At 38.5% G+C, this 20,271-nt stretch overlaps 1 protein-coding gene across 1 annotated transcript; it reads right to left on the minus strand.

Moving 5' to 3' along the window:
* Window positions 1-879: 879 nt before the first annotated feature.
* On the minus strand, window positions 880-16,879 carry sirt7 (sirtuin 7). The gene is made up of 10 exons (XM_057844688.1): window positions 16,576-16,879; window positions 16,350-16,487; window positions 11,623-11,727; window positions 11,478-11,548; window positions 11,309-11,381; window positions 11,143-11,241; window positions 9,053-9,289; window positions 6,479-6,559; window positions 6,256-6,362; window positions 880-3,165 (listed from the first exon to the last, which is right to left on the minus strand). Exons 1-10 carry the CDS (start codon window positions 16,678-16,680, stop codon window positions 2,964-2,966), a joined length of 1,218 nt encoding a protein of 405 aa, XP_057700671.1. The 5' UTR covers window positions 16,681-16,879; the 3' UTR covers window positions 880-2,963.
* Window positions 16,880-20,271: the final 3,392 nt, after the last annotated feature.

Here is a 20,271-nt window from a genome sequence, read left to right on the forward strand (position 1 = left end):
CTCGAAATACGACATGACAGCACCGCAAACGAACGTACAGCAGATTTTCTTGTGTGAGAAATCAACACAGGTACAGTCAAAGTGGGTACAGGTGGTGAAACAAGAAAAAAAGTGATGCCTACCTTTAAAATGAAGACACAAATTATAGAAAAATATGAGCGTGGGGTGCGCATTTACATCGCCAAGGAAATCGGCAGCTTTGTCATTTATCATTTTTATCATTTATTTAAGAACCAAAACAAAACCCCTTGACCGCTGCATTGAGTGTGCTCTCAAGAAAACGAAAGTATTATCTCTACCGCACTGACCTATCTCACTGTGACGTCAGCCTCGTGGTGCGTTCAGGTACAACAAAAAGTGTCCGCCACATTGCAATCCGATTCGTTACATTATTTACAGGAATAATTACTAATTATTATTATTATTATATATTATTCTGAATTTTATTTATAACTTACTTGTTTTGCTATGTTTAATTGCCATTTGTAATAATACTAGCAGTATTTATTAAGGATTTAGTGTAGGTTTTTGGGCTGTGGAACGAATTAATGGAATTATAATGTATTCCCATGGAAAAATCCTGCTTGACATACGACCATTTCGACTTACAAACAAGGTCCTGTTACCAATTAACTTCAAATGTAGAGGTACCACTGTACTCCCTAAGGTGGTAATTTCTGTAAAATATTTGAGAATCACTGCTTCCTCCAGCCTATATGTGCTTAGTATGCATGCAATTGCATACTGTGCTTACATGGGTTTTCTTGGGGTTCCTACATTCCCAAAACATGCAAACGTGAGCGCCAATGGTTGTTTGTCTTGCCATTGGCTTGCTACCAATCCAGGGTGTACCCGACCCATAACTCAGATCTAGGCTCTAGCACACGGTGAACATGAAACATGGTTTATTGACAAACATGAAGTACTTTTTTTTTTTTTTTTGCAAAATACAAAACATATTTATCATTACATATAACTCTGGCACAAGTGTTAGCAATGGTGGTCGATCACTTGTTATTGGCCCCACGTAAACCTTACAAATAGTGCATGACGTCAGCTTCCTGAGACAAATGAACGGCCATTCTGTACATATATCTCAACTCAGTAAAGAGCAATTATAAAAGGAACTAACAACCACAAAACAAAATTTCATAATTACAGTTTTGCCTCACACTTACTTTGATTTACACAGAATGTAAACAGTTGGTCTGAGAGGTCAGGAAATAAGTATTAATCAATTGACATCAACAAGTCAAATTGAAGTTGGTACATTCATTGATGCATAAAAAAAACAATCTCAAATCAATATACTTGTTGAAAAACTAAAAATACGAGTCACAGCTTGTTGCAGTAACGTATTACCATTAGGAAACAATGTCTCTTCCAGGCACCACTATTAATCCTAAAGTGTATGAAATACGTACAGTGCTGCTCGAAAGTTTTTGAACCCCACAGCGATGGTCAGATTTTTTGTAAAAAAAACTAAAATAACCTTATTAAATGTTAAGTTATACCCAAATCCACAATACTGACATTCCAAATAATGGACTGAAACAAAAGAAATAGTTATATTGTCATTCTTTATTTAACAAAAGTGGTTGATTTAAGAAAAACTCAGATATCTTGTGTGCAAAAGTATGTGAACCCCTTCAGTTAATAGGATATTGCGCCTCCTTTTGCAGAGATTACCTCAACCAAACGGTTTCTGTAGTGACTAATCAGCCTCTCACATCTACTTTGGGGGATTTTTGCCCATTCTTCCTTGCAGAACGCAGTCAGTTGAGAGAGGTTTGATGGGCGTCTGGCATGAACTGCTCGCTTCAGGTCCCGCCACAGCATTTCAATGGGATTTAGGTCAGGACTTTGACTGGGCCAGTCCAGAACACGAATCTTCTTCTTTTTCAGCCATTCCTTGGTTGTATTGCTGGAATGCTTTGGATCATTATCATGTTGCATGATCCACCTTCTGCCAAGCTTTAACTTCAAAACAGATGGCGTCAGGTTATGTTCTAGGATTTGACAATATTCCTCAGAATTCATGATTCCCTGGACTATGTGGAGTTGTCCAGGTCCTGAGGATGAAAAGCAAGCCCAGATCTTGACATTCCCACCTCCATGCTTCACTGTTGGGAGAAGGTTCTTTTGGTGGTATGCAGTGTTGACTTTTCGCCAGACATGGCGGTTTTGGTTGTGACCAAACAGTTCAATTTTGCACCTACATCAGTTGATGAAAACTCTTTTTAATTTAGTCTCGACAACACAACTGTTAAAAAAACAAAAAAAAACTACTGAATTGATTGATTAGGAAATCAGGTTGAAATAATAGAAAATTCCTAAATGTTGAGGGGGTTCACAAACTTTTGAGCAGCACTGTATGTTGACTGGAATGAAGTCTTTCATTTCATACAACCCTAAAACTAGGGAAAAATCTACAGTTCATTGGGACCTCTTTACTCTTTTACTAATAGGCTTGTTGAGTGGTTGTAGAAACTTCACCTGATATGATTCAAATACAAACATAACAAATAGCTGCAATACAATATCATGCCTCATGGCAGAACAAAGAAAGTCTGAAAGAGGGTATATATTTCTACATGACATCCGCTGCCACAAGAGGTCCCACTGAAACGCCAACACCGCACCAAACTTATGTAAACATTTTTAAAGAGCAGCTTTTGACGCACTTATAATAAGTTACCCCATTCTTTGATTCAAAGATGAATTAAAAAGTAACTCTGTGGTCATTCACTATGATACAATTGTTTTCCCTTGTTAATAAATAACTAATGCTTTATCAATGCATTTACATAGAATTCAAAACCAAAATTTTATATTCCCTTACACACATGGGGAAAAAAATACATTATACAGTATACATAGCACCTCGGCCGCAACTCATCCACTGAACACTGAATCCAGCTCACACATCAGTATGCTACAATGTGGCTTTCCACGAATCACCTCTAGGCTGCTTTTTTCTTCTTCCTTCCTTTGCCATAGCCTCTTCCAAACCAGCCACCCTGCACAGCTTTGGCCTTTGTAGTCTCGCCACCGTCCTCAATGGAATCGCCCGGACCAGCGTGGGGAGTTATTACGGCACGGGTGTGGCTGTCCTCATCCTCAGGCTGAAGAGGTACAGCAAGGCTAAAGATGGGGTCCTCTGCCCTGAAAACACAAAACAGTTAATCTAATTACAGTGGTATGATAAAGTATGTGAACCTTTAGGAATTTCTCACATTTCTGCATAAAATCACCATAAAATGTGATCTATGTCAAAATCACACAGATGAAAATACAGTGTCTGCTTTAACTAAAACCACCCAAATATTTATAGGTTTTCATATTTTAATGAGGATGGCATGCAACCAATGACAGAACGGGGAAAAACAAGTAAGTGAACCCGCTGCCTAATGAGACTTAAAGAGCAATTTCAAACCAATTTTCACCAAACACTAAGTCTGGTGTGTGCCCAATCACCGATGGGTGGTTTAAAGCTGCCCTGTCACTATAAAACACACACCTGGTAAGAAATGTCTCGATGAGAAGCATTGTCTGATAGAGGTGTGCATCGGCACTCCCCTCACGATTCGATTCGATTACGATTCGGAGGGCCACGATTCGATTTGATTCGATTCAGAGGGTCACGATTTGATTCGGTTCGATTTGGCAATGCATCGCGATGCCTTAAAGCCTGGGATGCATTAAAATTCTAAAGCAAAGCATATTTTCATGAATCATGAGGCAACACAAGCGGTCAGACATTAAACAACTTTTTATTGGCTCTTGTGTCACTCCTGGTTGAAGTCAAATGAAAATACTTTCAGATGTATATATTTAAAAAAAAAAAAAAAAAAAAAAAAAAAAGATCACAGCATTTAATTGGTGCTTTGAATGAGACCAGGGCTTTCTCTTTTTTTTTTTTTTTTTTTTTTTTTACACACAGTAGCAGCCTTTCACACAGTGCAACATCTGAACTCCTGTGCAAAATCAGTAATAACAGTCACTGTATTTTAGTCACAACGACCCATCAATAAAAATATTCAAGTAAATATTAAAGAAAACGACAAAGAAAATATTGTAGTGCAGCAGCATCTTTATCGCAATATCAATCCAGGGATCAGTTCAGTTGCAAACAAAACATCAACTAAATTGCAATGTAGAACAAAAGTAAAATGTAGGCCTAGCCCACTGTATATGTGCAATCAACTTAGAAATGCAATCAGTAACTACCACATAATAAAAAATAATGAATTAAAATGAAGTGCAGCAGCATTTTAGCAGCCATAACAATCTGTTTCAACATGAGGAAATATCCGTTTTTTGCAATCGAGAGAGCAGAGAGCTAGTAGAGGTTAGATCGGGCCTAGAAAATCCAGCCTGACCCGACACGGCCCGCTGGTATTGAAGCCCGACCCGGCTTGGAGTGACGCGGAAAAAAAACGCAGCAGCAGCAATTTATTTTCATTTCTTGGAGTTGGCAGAAAAAAACGCAAGTTTTCTTAATGTTTAAATAGTCTACATATTTTTATGATCATTATAAAAGCATTCACACAACGAAATAACGCTGGGTAAGTTTAAAAAAAAAAAAAAAAAAAGCGATTTTGCAGACACACAGAGGAGAAGATTCAAAAGGATCACATTTGTGTTGCCTTTGTGTGCATCAATAAAAGTGTCTTTCGTAACGAATCACAAGCGCCACAGCGGAGGAGAAGAGGAAAAAGCGGGCATCGCCACTGCGTTCATGTGCGTGCACAAGCAAATGCACAATACAGAGAGCCTGCTCTTGGTTTTATCCCATTTTTAAAAAATTATTTATTAGTCCGGCGGCGCGGCCCGGCCCGACCCGAACATGAATGCTTAACATTTTGGGCCCGACCCGTTCGGGTTCGGCCACAAGATCTAACCTCTAAGAGATAGGACATAGCATAACAATGGCTGAAGCGGAGAAAGAGGGAGCGAGAAAGATTATTGATTCACTTAAAACATTGAAAGCAGACATCTGGAGACATTTTGGCTTCTACGAGGTTGGTGGGAAACTTGACCAGAGTTAGGCAGTGTGTAAAAAATGAAACATGAGAATAATAATACAAATGGGGAAACCAAATCCATCGCATCACCGGAATTGTACAGGGAAGATTTTTGAACGTACTTATATATTTTAAAATGCGCTGAATCGATTCGGCTTGTTGCCCGCATCGAATCGAATCGTCCATGCCCCGCATCGGGATGCATCGCCGCATCGATTATTGTTGACACTACTATTGTCTGATGTGCATCATGGCTCAGTCAAAATAGCTGTCTGAAGACCTCCGGTCAAGGATTGTTGATTTTTATAAAGCTGGGAAAGGACACAAAACCATCTCTAAAAGTCTAGATGTTCATCAATCGACAGTCAGAGAAGTTGTCTACAAATGGAGAGAGTTTGGCACTGTTGCTTTTCTCCCAAAAAGCGGCCGTCCACCAAAGATGACGCCAAGAGTTCAGCGCAAAATACTCAGAGAGGTAAAAAAAGAACCCTAGAGTGTCTGCTAAAGACTTATAGAAATAGAGGCACAGTCCAATATCTCTGTGCATGCATCAACTATATGTAAAACTATGGCCAAGAATGATGTTCATGGAAGGACTCCACAGAGGAAGCCACTGCTGTCTAAAAAACATTGTTGCTCGTTTAATGTTCACAAAATATTAAATGTGATGGTTCACTTATTTTTTGCCCTTGTTGTTGTTTGCATACTATCCTCATTAAAATATGAAAACCTATAAATGTTTGGGTGGTTTTAGTTAAAGCAGACAGTTTTTTCATCTGCGTGATTTTGAAAAAGATCAGATCGCATTTGATGGTAATGCAGGAATGTGAGAAATTATGCAGGAATGTGAGAAATTCCAAAAGGTTCAGATACTTTTTCATCCCACTGTATTTTTGTGTCACTTGTTGGATTTACAAAGCTCAGTAGATATGAAAATAATAGAGAATTTGATCCACACAAACACAAAGATGCTGAAATTGTAGGAACATAAAGAACCTCTGAGGTTGAACACAAGTTTGAAATTGTCAAACTACTTTTTTAAAATTTTGAAACAATTAGTTGTGTGTGACATAATGGAATAGAGAAAACAAATGTTTTGTTGGCTTCAGTCTAGGTTAAGGCAGGTATTTTGCATATGTGGTGGGAAAAAAAACGCACCATAAAAAAGGATATAATTTAGGTTGTATGACATCACGCCAGCATTTATCTCTCATAAAGGCACACATACCTGTCATAAATAGGAATCTGGATATTAAGCTCCTCCATAAGAAGACTCATGACATCATCACATTTGGCATTGATTTTTAGTACAGCCAAGTCATCTTTTGGTGTCCACTAAAACAGAAAGATCACAATTGAAGAATTAGATATTGGTGATTACATTTGTGCAGCACTATTTCTTCATCTTAAGACCAATTAAAGTATATGGGATTTTATTGCTAATACTGTACCTGGAGGTTAATTATGTACAATTTTGGTCTTTTACTTGCTGGTCTGTTCATGCACCACAGACAAGCATATTTCTTCAGCACCTGCACAGAGAGACTACTTTAACATAAATATGACAAATACTATAATAGCCATAGATGAACAAAACACATCCTACAAGGCAACCTCTGATTCTTGTGATAAATGCGTGAGATATGCCTGCAATAAAAGTCGTCCTAAATGATGAAAATATGGTGAGAGGGAAAAAACACTCTGAATTTTGATGTAGAGGCACAAATCATTACACTGAAACTTTATTCCAAGTAAGAGACTATATAAAGACGTTGGTAACCACATGAAATGACTACTAACTACAAGAAACATTTACCGTATATTGAATCCTAGATTTCACAATCAGCTGGCGAGACAGTTCTTAAAGACATTGCACCACGGCTGCCCGTAGGGGGCCGGGCCAGGCAAAGCTTTCACTGCGAAAAACTCAAACACACGCTGCGTTCTAACGCCAGATTTAGGTGGAAACAGGATAAAAGTTTTAGTGCATACAAGCAGGTAGGAGTGTCTCAAGAGTGATTTTGTCGACGATTCAAGGTAATTCTTAAATAAAATAGCACCATGCGTGCACTTTGAAACGTTGTGGGAAAAAAATGAAATGAATGGATAAAAATTAGCATAACTGTAGCTTGAAATACTGATGCAAAATGAATGATAACTGCCCGTTTTTTTGCTTTTAACCACGAATCTAGACTTTTACGTTCATGTCCATAACTAATTCCGGGATTTACTCATTCATTTACAAAAATTTTAACTTAAAAAGCTCTTTGTTTTGTGATGGCCGCAATGTTGGATTTCATTTTCACACACAATAGCGTAACTTTACATTCAAATAATCAGGTAATTTTTGGCCAATAGCCCGTTTTTTGGCAAAAAAATGGTAATTTAGACATTTCTTCGTCCAAACAAAAAAAAATCGGCTATTACCCGTTTTATTTTATGTAACATTTCAATCTAAAAACGACGAGGGCCAGATAGCCAGCAAGACGTGCTGAGGCAATACTGACATTGGAATTCAACCTAAATAAGTTGTGATCGTACATAGAAAAATGCCAAATTTGCTTTTGTTGAGTAAAAAATAAGATGATTCTGCAAACTTTCCTCAAGTATTAAGTTTCTAATGTGAAAGTTGAGTGATGTATTAGCTGTCTTTTTTTTAACTAAATTAAAAAAATGAAGTCGTTATTTCAAGCAAAAACTTATATATGTTAAATATTGCTATTGATCCTGAAAATATAGGTGATTATCTCTGCATTTGGTGATTTTTGTGCATCTAGCGTAAAATCTGAGAATTTTATTGTGATTTTAAGTTTTGTTTTACTGATATATAAAAAAAAAATTTGCGGGATTTTATTAGGGAACGACCTTGAATTTTTTTAATGTCGCTGCTCACAGAGACCTAAGGGAGGTGCCTTTTTCAGATTTAGGTCGCTAGCGGCTTTTGTTTTGAAAATATTTGAATTTGAAGTTTTTTAAAATAGGCCCCTTACGGAGTGGCACCGCTCCTCATCAACTGATAGTGAAGTCTATGATTGATTATATGGCGGAAAACACAGACAAGACTGAAAAAGCAGTTTCTGCTCTTGCACTCCTCTTTAAAAGAAACTGCTGTATTTTAAGCCAAAACAACCGTTGTGTTTGATAGAAAAATATGTCTATATGCTGCCATAGCAGATTCATGGCGCATTAAGTTCCCGAACTATTTTAAATTTGTCCGTTTTACCCGGGAAATCCCCGTTTACAGACATCGCGCAACCGCTTTTGTTTCAACCCAGCCATAAAACGAAGCTAATGAATAATATTTATTATTCAAAATGTCTGTCATTTTTAGCATAGACTCATTAATTGATGTCTATTGTATATTTTGATGTATATTTTGTTACTGTCACATTTTCTCCAATATGTTAGATGATAAATAATCGATCCAAACAAAGGAAAATTGGGGGTGGGGGACGTTTAAAAGGAAAAGAAAATCTCGACCACTCCTTGATGTCTGAGATTTCTGCATTGCGACGCTTGTTATATTACCATGTTTCACCCATAAAATCCCCCAAAAATCCTGCTGTGGCCATTCACAGCTGTATCTTGACACTCAGTGATACATGCTACATGGAGTTTTTGGATCAAAACAAGGTAAATACGCAATAATATCTCGTTAAAGTCATGGCGTCTTTACTTCTGCTCTTTCATGTTCTCACTTCCACATAGGGTTCCACTGTTTAAATTTTTTTTTTTTTTTTTTTTTTTAAATACCCTCCTGTTCAAAAGTTTTCTTCCCCCAGAAAATTGAGATTTTAAGCTTTCCAATGACGTATCACACATGCATATCGGACAATTTTGAAAGTTGGCCAAAATGGGGGTCTCAGAGCGGAACTTCAAGTCACCTGAGTGTTTTCCGCCATATAAAAACTAAAGTATTAACATGAATTTAAAATGATATCAATTGGCCCCATATTCAAGTACTCTATAAAACACAGTGGGAATACAAATGAACAAAAATATGGATTATTATCGATAAGAACTACCTTCAGACTCGAACCTAAGCAGAGGATAACGTCAGCCGCCTTTGCCGCCTCTGCAGCTCCCTTCCAGTTGAGCGGTTGTTCCAGGGTTCCACGTTCCCCAAAGTGCACAATTGTGTCCCTGAGTTCTCCACCACAGCAACAGCAGCTGCGGCCCGTGCCATGCCGGTGGAGGGACGTTCGCTCAGTCACATCGAATAAACGTACGTATTCCCTGACTGGAGAGCAGGTAGTGCACACCTGAAAGGAACACAGAAAATATCAAAATCAAATTCGCTAAACACACATTCAGTACGTTATCCGGAGGGAATGTTGGATCAGCTGCATGGATCTCAAGCAAGGGCGTAGGTTTGCATAGGGACGGTAGGGACAAAACACTAGCAACTTTTCAGGATTCTCAAATTGTCCCCACAAACTTCCACCACTTCCCATATGTTTTAATTGTTGTAAATGACCCCATTATTATTAAGTCAATTATTTTCGTTATGTTCAGACTTACATGTACTTCTTTTCACTTGCTGAAAATCATGATCCATTTTTTTCCTCCTAAATGCACATTTGATTGGCTAATGACTTGGACCCCCCCCCCCCCCCCCCCCCACAGACACTCACACATTAGATATTAAAGATATTAGAAGTTTTTTTTTGCCAGCAGCAGCCCCTGTCAGAAATGTAAAACTATGTCAGTGTTGTGGAAGTGGGGACCACACCACTAATTCTACTACTGAAAGTCTGACCTGCATCAGAGTTAGCATAACATTAAACTGTGTGAACTTGCTAACCTGCAAAACTGTTTACTGTCAACGTTACTTAAACTGTGAGAAATGAAGTGAAACGGGTTTTACCCCTTTCTCCCCAATTTTACTTTTAATTTTATTTATGTGGTCTTAAAGCACCCCACAGGAGTTTTAATTTTTTTTTTTTTTAGTTTGGTTGTGCTTGTGGACAAAAGCAGTATTTTACCTGGAAAACAGCTCACTTTTTATTTATTTTCCTGAAGATAAAGAAGATTTTCAGTTAAAATTTATTTCTTTATTTAGACAATGTTGAGTAGTATTAAGACAGATGTTACATTTTTTGCATTCCTGGATTGTTAAGGGATAATTAACAAGTTTGTATTTATTGTGAATGTTAATATAATTTATGTTCAAATAATGCAGGTTAAATTTGTTCATAAAAGCCAAATGATTTTTCTGGAAGTTTTCAAAATGCTTCCCGAGTGGTGTCTCCGCTCGTCTGCATGGCTGTCGTGCGCTTGGTGGGACTCGCGTGCGGCTGGATGTGATAGGGCGTGCTCGGGTGGGGGGTCCCTGTGCCAGGAGTGGCGATGGGCCGGCGTAGGGTCGGTCACCAACGGGCTTACACTCACAAGGGATTCACACGATTACTGGGTTCTAGATCACAGAGCTGATTTGTGTAAACTCTACCCCTTTCAATCACTTAGCTTATAGACTCCCCCACCACCGTCCCCCTTTTTCCCTGGTCAACAGGCCCCCCACATGGTGTCAACCAGAAATACATCTTGCTGACGATAGGACCAACATATTAGTAGTTAGACGTTCAATGTATTTCTTGTTGTTTGTGTTTTTCTTTCTTCTCTTGTGTTTCTTTTCTTCTGTTCCCTCACAACCCCTTCCTGTTCGCTGCTTTGTCATAATAAACGAGGTATGTTGACTGATGAGTATGTCATACTCTCAATGTGAAACATTAAAACTGTTCAGACCAACCGGGCACTAAGACTTCCATTCTACGTGTCAAACAGCTGAACAGGACAGTTTTAAATAAATAAATAAGTAAATAAATAATAATAATACTTCTTTAGTAATTTTTTAAAACAAAGGTTTAAATTGAATGGTGTAGGCTGATCCAATACACATAAAAGTTAGCATAAGTCAATACAGATTTTTTTTGCATTGATCATTAAGAATGTCCCGTCCCCAGCATAAAGTGTACATGCAGGTTATTTATGCCATACCGTCCCTACCAGTGTTGAGACCAAAACTACGCCCTTCATCTCAAGGGTAACAGGTTGCAAATAAAGAATAAATTATAGATGACAAAGTGTGTTGTTCAAGCTTGAGTGCGTAAGTCACCTCAATAAACATGTTTCCATGAAGTTCAGACAGGGCATGTCTGGGAAGACCGCTACGTAGATGAAGTCCATCACAATTTTGAGACACGACATGCTTCACCTTTATAAAAATGTACATTTTTAAAAATTTCTGCCATTACGTGCTTTTGCATAAAAGTCACACGTACCAGCATTTCCTTATAAAGTGCCCAAATGCACATATGTGTGAGCGTCGGCTCTGCTTTGCTCAGGTCAGATGAGCTGTTTGTCAAGAGAAAAAGGGAAAAAAATTGTGCCATCCGACTAGATTGTAGCATGCACATAAAATGTCATCCAAGCTAGCAATAAACATGTTACCTGACAGAACGGCCCTTCTGCAATTGTGTCCAAATTCCATTGGGCCCTCGGTAGTCAGGGATCGATGCCGCCTACCATGAAAAATTACATTAGATCAGCAGAAGCGAGGCAAAGTGACAAAATAGGGCATTCTAGGTTATCTTACTGTACTTATTCCAGCACCAGTGTAAACCACCAAGTGTTTTGCTTGTTTGACTGCCACAGCCAGCTTCCGCACTTTGCTTTTCAGATCGTCTGCAGTGTCAAACACCTGTAAGAAATCAAAAGGTGGAACATTTTTTATATTATGTTCGATAAAATAATGGTTAAATAAGCATTGATCTATTTTCGTTTAACAACATTTGTCCTCATTTGGGTCGTTAACGCCTCATAGAGACGTTTACGAGGTACTTCCGCTTTATTTGCGCATGTCTGCTCGCAACTTCCGTTTTAGAATTTCTCTATCCAAAACAGCAGTGGAACTGGATTAACATTACTCATCAAAATCCCTTAAAAAAGACAATTTGGAAATACCGCATCCGTCTGCCATCATCACGACAGGGGAGGACAACATCTTCATGAAGGCAGATGTGGAAATAAGCTTGTGCCACCAAAAAGACCAGGTGTTTTGGAGCCATGTAGCCACTGTGTTATGGAAGGTATGTTCTTCCTGTCCCTGCATTTCCATGTGTTCGGTGCTCAAAAAAACACTAAAATCTTGCGCATGAAACGACTTGTTGCCTTTCATATTGTTATTACGCTGATGATTTTATTTATGATCATCTTTAATATTATTTACTACAAAAACTATCTGTTGCTAGCCTGTTGCTTATGAGTACGTGTTGGATGGCACAATTATGTCATAAATGCAAGTGTTACAAGTTTTTTGTTCTTTTACAGGTGGAAAATGCCGTTAGGCAAGGGAAGACTAGCTGATGTGCCTCACAACAATACTTACTGTACGTTGATGGACATATAACGACTTACAGTGGGGCAAATAAGTATTTAATCAACCACCAATTATGACAGTTCTCCAACTTTTAGATTACAAAGATTAGAGAGGCCTGCAATTGTCAACATCTGTAAACCTCAACCATGAGAGACAGAATGTGGAGAAGAAGAAAAAAACAGAAAATCACATTGTTTGATTTTTAAAGAATTTATTTGCAACTCATGGTGAAAAATACATATTTGGTCAATACCAAAAGTTCATCTCAATACTTTGTTATGTACCCTTTGGCCAAACGTTTTCTGTAACTCTTCACTCGGTGTAAAGAAATCAACTGTGGGAGCAATTATTAGAAAATGGAAGACATACAAGACCACTGATAATCTCCCTCGATCTGGGGCTCCATGCAAGATCTCACCCAGTGGCGTCAAAATCAAGAACAGTGAGCAAAAATCCCAGAACCACACGGGGGGGGGGACCTAGAGAATGACCTACAGAGAGCTGGGACCACAGTAACAAAGGCTACTATCAGTAACACAATGCGCTCCCAGGGACTCAAATCCTGCACTGCCAGACGTGTCCCCCTGCTGAAGCCAGTAGACGTCCAGGCCCGTCTGCGGTTCGCTAGAGAGCATTTGGATGATCCAGAAGAGGACTGGGAGAATGTGTTATGGTCAGATGAAACCAAAATAGAACTTTTTGGTAGAAACACAGATTCTCGTGTTTGGAAGAGAAAGAATACTGAATCGCATCCGAGGAACACCATACCCGCGGTGAAGCATGGGGGTGGAAACATCATGCTTTGGGGCTGTTTTTCTGCAAAGGGACCAGGATGACTGATCTGTGTAAAGGAAAGAATGAATGGGGCCATGTATCGAGATTTTGAGTGAAAATCTCCTTCCATCAGCAAGGGCATTGAAGATGAGACGTGGCTGGGTCTTTCAGCATGACAATGATCCCAAACACACAGCCAGGGCAACAAAGGAGTGGGTTCGTAAGAAGCATTTCTAGGTTCTGGAGTGGCCTCGCCAGTCTCCAGATCTCAACCCCATAGAAAATCTGTGGTGGGAGCTGAAAGTCTGTGTTGCCCAATGACAGCCCCAAAACATCACTGCTCTAGAGGAGATCTGCATGGAGGAATGGGCCAAAATACCAGCAACAGTATGTAAAAGGCTTGTGAAGAGTTACAGAAAATGTTTGGCCTCCGTTATTGCCAACAAAGGGTACATAACAAAGTATTGACATGAACTTTTGGCATTGACCAATTACTTATTTTCCACCATGATTTGCAAATAAATTCTTTAAAAATCAAGCAATGTGATTTTCTGGGTTTTTTTCCCCACATTCTAGCTCTCATGGTTGAGGTTTACCCATGTTGACAATTACAGGCCTCTCTAATATTTTCAAGTGGGAGAACTTGCACAATTAGTGGTTGACTAAATACTTATTTACCCCACTGTACGTGCGTTCTACCCGGAGGCGGCCGAGAAACTGAGGCTGGGAAACGGTGGCTCGCCTCGCAGCAGACCACCAGCTCGATTCCGAGATCCAAATACGAGCTTTTTAACTGCATCAACTTTAAGATATGCTATTGGAGCCGGAATTACCTAGGACAGCGGGAGAAAGTCCGTCTGGGGGGCCACCGAGGGTCTCCATAATGTCGGGTTAAGGTTTGGCGAGACTCCGGAGCTCTGCTGTCTTATATCACATTCTCGTATGCTATTAGGGCTGCAGCTATCGATTATTTTAGTAGTCGATTAATCAATGAACTAGTTAGTTTGAATAATCCAGTAATCGGATAAGGAACATGAAAAATTAAAATACCTGAGCTGAGCCTCAAACGGTAAAAAAAACATAAATGAGGATCTATGTACAACAAACGAAAAATTGGCTAACTTACATAGCAAAAGTCCATTAGCTTAAATGCTATAAAATGCTATGGTTTTTTTTACAATGCTCTTAACAAATGGTTCAGACACACATTCCCACAAAAACTGCTAAATATATTTATGAACTAATTTACGAATTAAAAAACATTAGCTCAAACAAAAGCTTACGTTGGTCTTAACATGGAGCAGTTGGATTCAGCCATGTGAAATTAGGCAGACCAGAGGACAGTGTATCCACCCTAATCAATAAAACTAAATGCAAACGCTTTCAAAATAAGCCATTACAACGCCCCTTTAATTAAACAAATACTGGAAGCAACAAAATTTTAATTCAAATATTTTATTCCAATCAAATACTCGAGTTAATCGATTAATCGTTGCAGCACTATATGCTATTTTTGTAACAATTTTATAAATTGTGATTTATTAACCTGTTTTGCCCACGCACTAATCGTTTTAAAGAAAACAAGAAAGGGAATCATGTTGCCGAAATGTTTTATTCCAATTAATACCTGCAGTAAAAAAGAATGACATACTATTTTGTTTAAATGCACATACCTTGTACTATTTCCTTGTAACAACAAAATCTGTGTCAGCCCTTCTGCATTCGGCAAAAGTAATATTTGTAATTTCACCTCATCTTGGTCACTCAAGTTGCCGGCGTATCAGTTGAAATTGTAAAACAAATATCAACTTTAGAGGCTTATTGGTTCAAAGCGTGTATTTTCTTTTATATATAAATTGTATTCCTCATATTTTATTTAACACTTTTCATTCATTTTAATTAAAAATATATATGGCGGAAAACACTCAGGTGAATTGAAGTTCCGCTCTGAGACCCCCAATTTGGCCAAATTTCAAAATTGTCCTATATCCATGTGTGATACGTCATTAGAAAGCTTAAAATCTCAATTTTGGGGGGAAGAAAATTTTTGAACAGGAGGGCATTTAAAAAAATAAAAATAAAATAAAAATAACAGCAAAATCCTAACCGGAGGCGAGAGCACGCAAGAGCAGAATTACAGACGCCATGACTTTAATGAGATATTATTGCGTACCTGCCTTGTTTCGATCCAAAAACTCCATGTAGCATGTATTACTGAGTGTCAAGACACAGCTGTGAATGGCCACGGCTGGATTTTGGGGGGATTTTATAGGTGAAAAATGGTAATATAACAAGGATCGCAATGCAGAAATCGCAGACATCAAGGAGTGGTCGAGATTTTCTTTTTCATATATTTACCCTTTTAAATGTTTTTTTTTTCCCCAAAATTTTTGTTTGTTTGTTTTGACTGATTATTTATCATCTACCATATCAGCGAATATGCGACAGTAACAAACAAAAAAATACAATTAAGCGATAGTTATGAGGTAGATATCCGTGACTTTTACAGACGCCATTTTTTTTCATTGTGACGTAATTTGTTTAAAAGTTTAAAATATGCGAGTGAATAATTTTTTAAAAGTCGTTTTTTTTTTGACGAAATATGAGACACCAATTAATGATTCTAAGCTAAAAACGACAAACATTTTGAATAATAAATATAATTAATTACCTTCGTTTTATGGCTGGGTTGAAACACAAGCGGTTGCGCGACGTCTGTAAACGGGGTTTTCAGGGTAAAACGTACAAATTAAAAATAGTTTGGGGGCTTAATGCGCCACGAATCTGCTATGGCAGCATATAGACATATTGTTCTATCAAACATAACAATTGTTTTGGATTAAAATACAGCCGTTTCTGTTAAAGAGGAGTGCAAGAGCAGAAACTGCTTTTTCAGTTTTGTCTGTTTTCCGCCATATCTTTTAACACTAACATTTGGAATACAGGTTTGGCCTACACGAACCAAATATGATCAGGGCTTTATAGGCCTAAGTATTTTTCAATAACCAAAAATCGTCACTTAATCTATAAAGGGGCCCTAGTTTATTTGCCAGCCAATTACAGGTCACAATTACAGAGAGACCACCATTCAAACAAATTGATATCTATGTTCAATTCTCAAATAAATTAACATGCAACACGAATGGCTCGTGGTATGTTTACAACCTGACCTCCTCTTGCTTCCTCTTGAGTTGATTGCTGCGGATCTTTCTTTTACAAAGCTCATCAACAGTGTCTCTATGCAACATAAGCACAGAAGTCTCCTCCTCAGACCTTTCTCCCTCTGGTTTCTTCAAGATACGTCCAACCTGAGAAGTCCACAAGAAAAGACGAGCCGTGGTCAGCTACAACTGGGCAACTCCCGATTAATGTCTTTAGTTTTCTCTGTTATCTTACCAGCCTAAAGATCTCTCTCTCATTTTCACGTTGCACTATCTTGGCCTTTTGTAAAGCTTTTCGCTCCGCACGGGAAGAGACACCTCGGTCCGTCTCGTTTGCCATCACAGTTAAGACCTAAGGGGCTCCGTTTTTCAAAACAAAGCTCCATTTACCAACAGTCTGTCGGATGTTGATGTACGTTGAAGCTAAAGCTCTTAGCGCCCCTCTGTGGCTTGGAGTACGCGAAACACTTCGAACGTAAAGAGGCATAGTGTCCCATGTTGTTCACGGTAGTGAGTGAACCCAAACCTGTACATTAGTCTCTTACTAACCTCCCTATTTAAAAATACAGCATTCAGTAGAGAGCAGAAGTATTTGCACCCCTTGTGATGTTGCAAGTTCACCTAATTAGAAAAAGGGTAGAGGTCTGAAAAAGGGCAAAAAAAAAAAAAAAAAAAAGCTACAATGCTCAAGTAGGTCAAAATCCAGCGTAGGGCTAAAACATGTTTTGTTTTCTCCTTGAGATAACTGTTGTTGTGATTTGGTCTAAACCAGGGGTGAAAGTGGGCGGGAACGGTCAGGGACGCAGTTCCGGTATAAAATTCAGGGCTGGAACGCAGTTCCGGAATAAGATTCAGGGCCGGTATACGGTGCCTTGATTCCGAAAATATGACGGCAACTGTCAAAACGATATGCAAAAAAAAAAAAAAAAAAAAGCAAAGCAGCCACACATCCATTTCATCTCCAAGAAGAAAACAATCTACCAACATCAGATTTACATATACAAGTGTTAACAACAAGTGTAATAAAGTGCTTGTGTAGCGTAATCCATTTCCACCATTATTTATTATTTATTTTATTCCAGGGACGGCATGGAGATTTCTGACGATGATGAGTCACATCAATGTGCGAATGCATGCAGCAAAGCAAAACACCTGGACTCATTTATACGTTCATTTGGCTGACATGCTGACATGTGATCATCAGAGGTAGTTCGCTCTGATAGGTTCAAATGTGCATGTTTTCTGAAACAGAAAAAAAAGGGCAATGCAACAGAAAATGGATCAAATCTTTTAAGAGCAAGGAAAGAGTTACAGTGGCTTATTTATCATTTTTAGTTTTATTTGGTCTTATGTGGAGGTTCAGAACATCTTAGCTGTCAATGTGAACTTTGGATTTATATTTGTTCATTTATGTTAGGCTACTTATTCATTTCCTTATGATTTAAAAATGTCAATGTTTGCGTGATCTTCAAAATATATTCCATTTCACTCTGCATAATGTTATTTGTACTTATTTTTCTGAATGTATGTTACTTATATGTTTATTATCAAAACACACAAAAAAAAAGTAAATGTTTAAATTATGTTCCATTTTAACATACATCATATGTTCTTAAGTAGTTAAAATTAATATTTGGCATTTAGTATGTGAGGAAATGAGGGAAAATACAAATTAGGAGATGGAGGGTGGGGTTATAGCTGTTTTTGTTAACTTTTATTTTGCAAATCATTGAAAAAAAATACAATTTTAAATAAAAATCAGTTTTGTATGTGTTAATGAAATAACTGAGCAAAACAGTTTTCTTCGCATTTCAGTAGTTTTGACACCCTCCCCACCCCTCGTAAAAAAAAAAAAAAAAAATTAATAAAATTTCTGGCTCCGTGGTGACCTTCACGTTTAGGAGTTCCGGCAAGAAATTCTAACCACTTTCACCTCTGGTCTAAACAAATAAAAGTTGATTTGATTTGACTTAGGATACATCCATAACTGAACAGTATGGACATGCAGGTAACCTATTGTGGTTCCTCGGTTTTATTGTTATTATAGTTATTCTTTGTTCCGCAGCCCCTTTGAGCTCAATTTGACCCCCTAAGAATGCTTCAAAATGCACCAAAATCAGCAGGAAGGTCAAGACAGGTGCAATTTTTACCCCAAGTAGACTATGTAGCGCCCCCTAGCAGTCATTCTTTGTCCCGTCGACGCTTTGAGCCCTACTTTGACACCCAAAGAATTCTTCAAAACTCACCAATTTCAACAGCCAGGTGAACACTGGTGAAAACATTGATAAAATGCAAAAAAAAAAAAAAAAAAAATTTAAAAAAAAAAAAGAAAAATCAAAATATGTGTAATTGTGTGTAGTGCTCCCTAGGAACAAAACCAACATTTCATTTCATTTTTTTTTTTTTTTTTTTTTTTTTTTTTAAGGTGGAAGAGGAGGTAACAACGCAAAGGTTAAAACTTAGAACACATCAGTACTATATGAATGGGATACCATACGCGGTGCCCAGACTGCTATTTGTACTACATCCAGTTTTCTTTGGGTGGGCTGAGTGTGTCCGTGGGTGGGCAAGCAACTCGAATCGGGCTTTGGTCACGGTGATCGCAAATGTAAACGTTCAGTGTTAGCGGCTGTTGTTCACTTACCGACATCACCGTCCACAGCCGACTATAGCCCTAATTCTCTGGCTTCTTGTCCCCCTTTTAAAAACTTCATCATTTTTTCTCATTCACCTTTATGATCTTCATCTCTTTTTCTTTTTCTTTTCTGCGCACCCGATTTATGACTACTCGCCATGTTTAGAGTTTATAACAATGACAGATTTTAATTTCCCGCTTCAGGACACGTACGTAGTGTGTAGCCTTGAGTGCGCCAGAGCGGGTCTGCTAAGACAGAGGGGGGGGGGGGGGGGGGGGGGGGGGGGGGGGGGGGGTTGTGCAAAAAAAAAAAAAGGAAAAAATATATATTTGAAATATTTAATGTTATAGTTTTTAAGTATATATCGAGTAGAACATAATATTTAATAACAGAATGATTTAAATAGAGAAACATGTGAAAGTAAAATAAATTAAGGGTCATTCAGGGGGGCCCCTATGGTCCTGAGGCCCGGGACAACATTCCCGGTTGACCCCCCCCCCCCCCCCCCCCCCCCCCGTCAACGGGCTTGGTCTGAAATTTCAATCATAGATGCCACTCATAGAGACATAATCTAAAAAAAAATCCAGAAATTACATTATATAATTTAAAAATATATATATATATATATTTGTAATTTACTGGGGTTCATAAGTATTTGTACCCCTTAGAATCAGCAATTGTAACACTCAGAGTTGTCAGTCTACCTTTAAAAAAAAAGTCCACCTTAACCCCATGAGTAACCCCCCACCCCCCACCCCTTTGAGTTCAATATTGTCACCTGTACACCCCACATTCAGTCATATTCCGACTGTTACAATGGGCAAGACACGAGAGCTTTCAATGGAGACCAGAGAAAAAATTGGTGAGCTCCACAAAGCTGGAAAAGGCTATGGGACAATTGGAAAGCAGCTTGGTGAGAATAAATCAACAGTTGCAGCAATTGTTAGAAAAGGCTAAACATGACTGATAATGTACCTGATAATGTACCTCGGACTGGGGCTCCATGTGAAATCTCTCCTCGTGGGTATTCATTCATTATGAGAAAAGTGAGGGCTCAGCCTGGAACTACATGACAGGAGCTGGTCAATGACCTGAAGAGAGCTGGATGCACAGTTTCAAAGGCTACTGTCAGTAGAACACTACGGTGCAATGGTTTAAAATCATGCATTGCTCAGAAGGTTCCCCTGTTGAAGCCAATACATGTGAAGGCCGTTTGAAATTTATCAGGGACCATCTGAATGATGCGGAGGGGTCATGGGGGAAAATCATTTGGTCAGATGAGACCAAAGTAGAAC

Source organism: Corythoichthys intestinalis, chromosome 8 (assembly GCF_030265065.1).
Source record: "Corythoichthys intestinalis isolate RoL2023-P3 chromosome 8, ASM3026506v1, whole genome shotgun sequence".
Lineage (NCBI taxonomy): Eukaryota > Metazoa > Chordata > Actinopteri > Syngnathiformes > Syngnathidae > Corythoichthys > Corythoichthys intestinalis.

Bases quoted from the DNA above. Each gene is read 5' to 3' on its own strand.
- sirt7 (XM_057844688.1), bottom strand. From the start codon at position 16,680: ATGGCAAACGAGACGGACCGAGGTGTCTCTTCCCGTGCGGAGCGAAAA. The intron at 6,560-9,052 runs GTAGTTCTTATC...CTCTCTGTGCAG, and splicing joins GCTTAGGTTCGAGTCTGAAG to GTGCTGAAGAAATATGCTTG. The intron at 3,166-6,255 runs GTATGTGTGCCT...TTGTGTTTTCAG, and splicing joins CAGATTCCTATTTATGACAG to GGCAGAGGACCCCATCTTTA.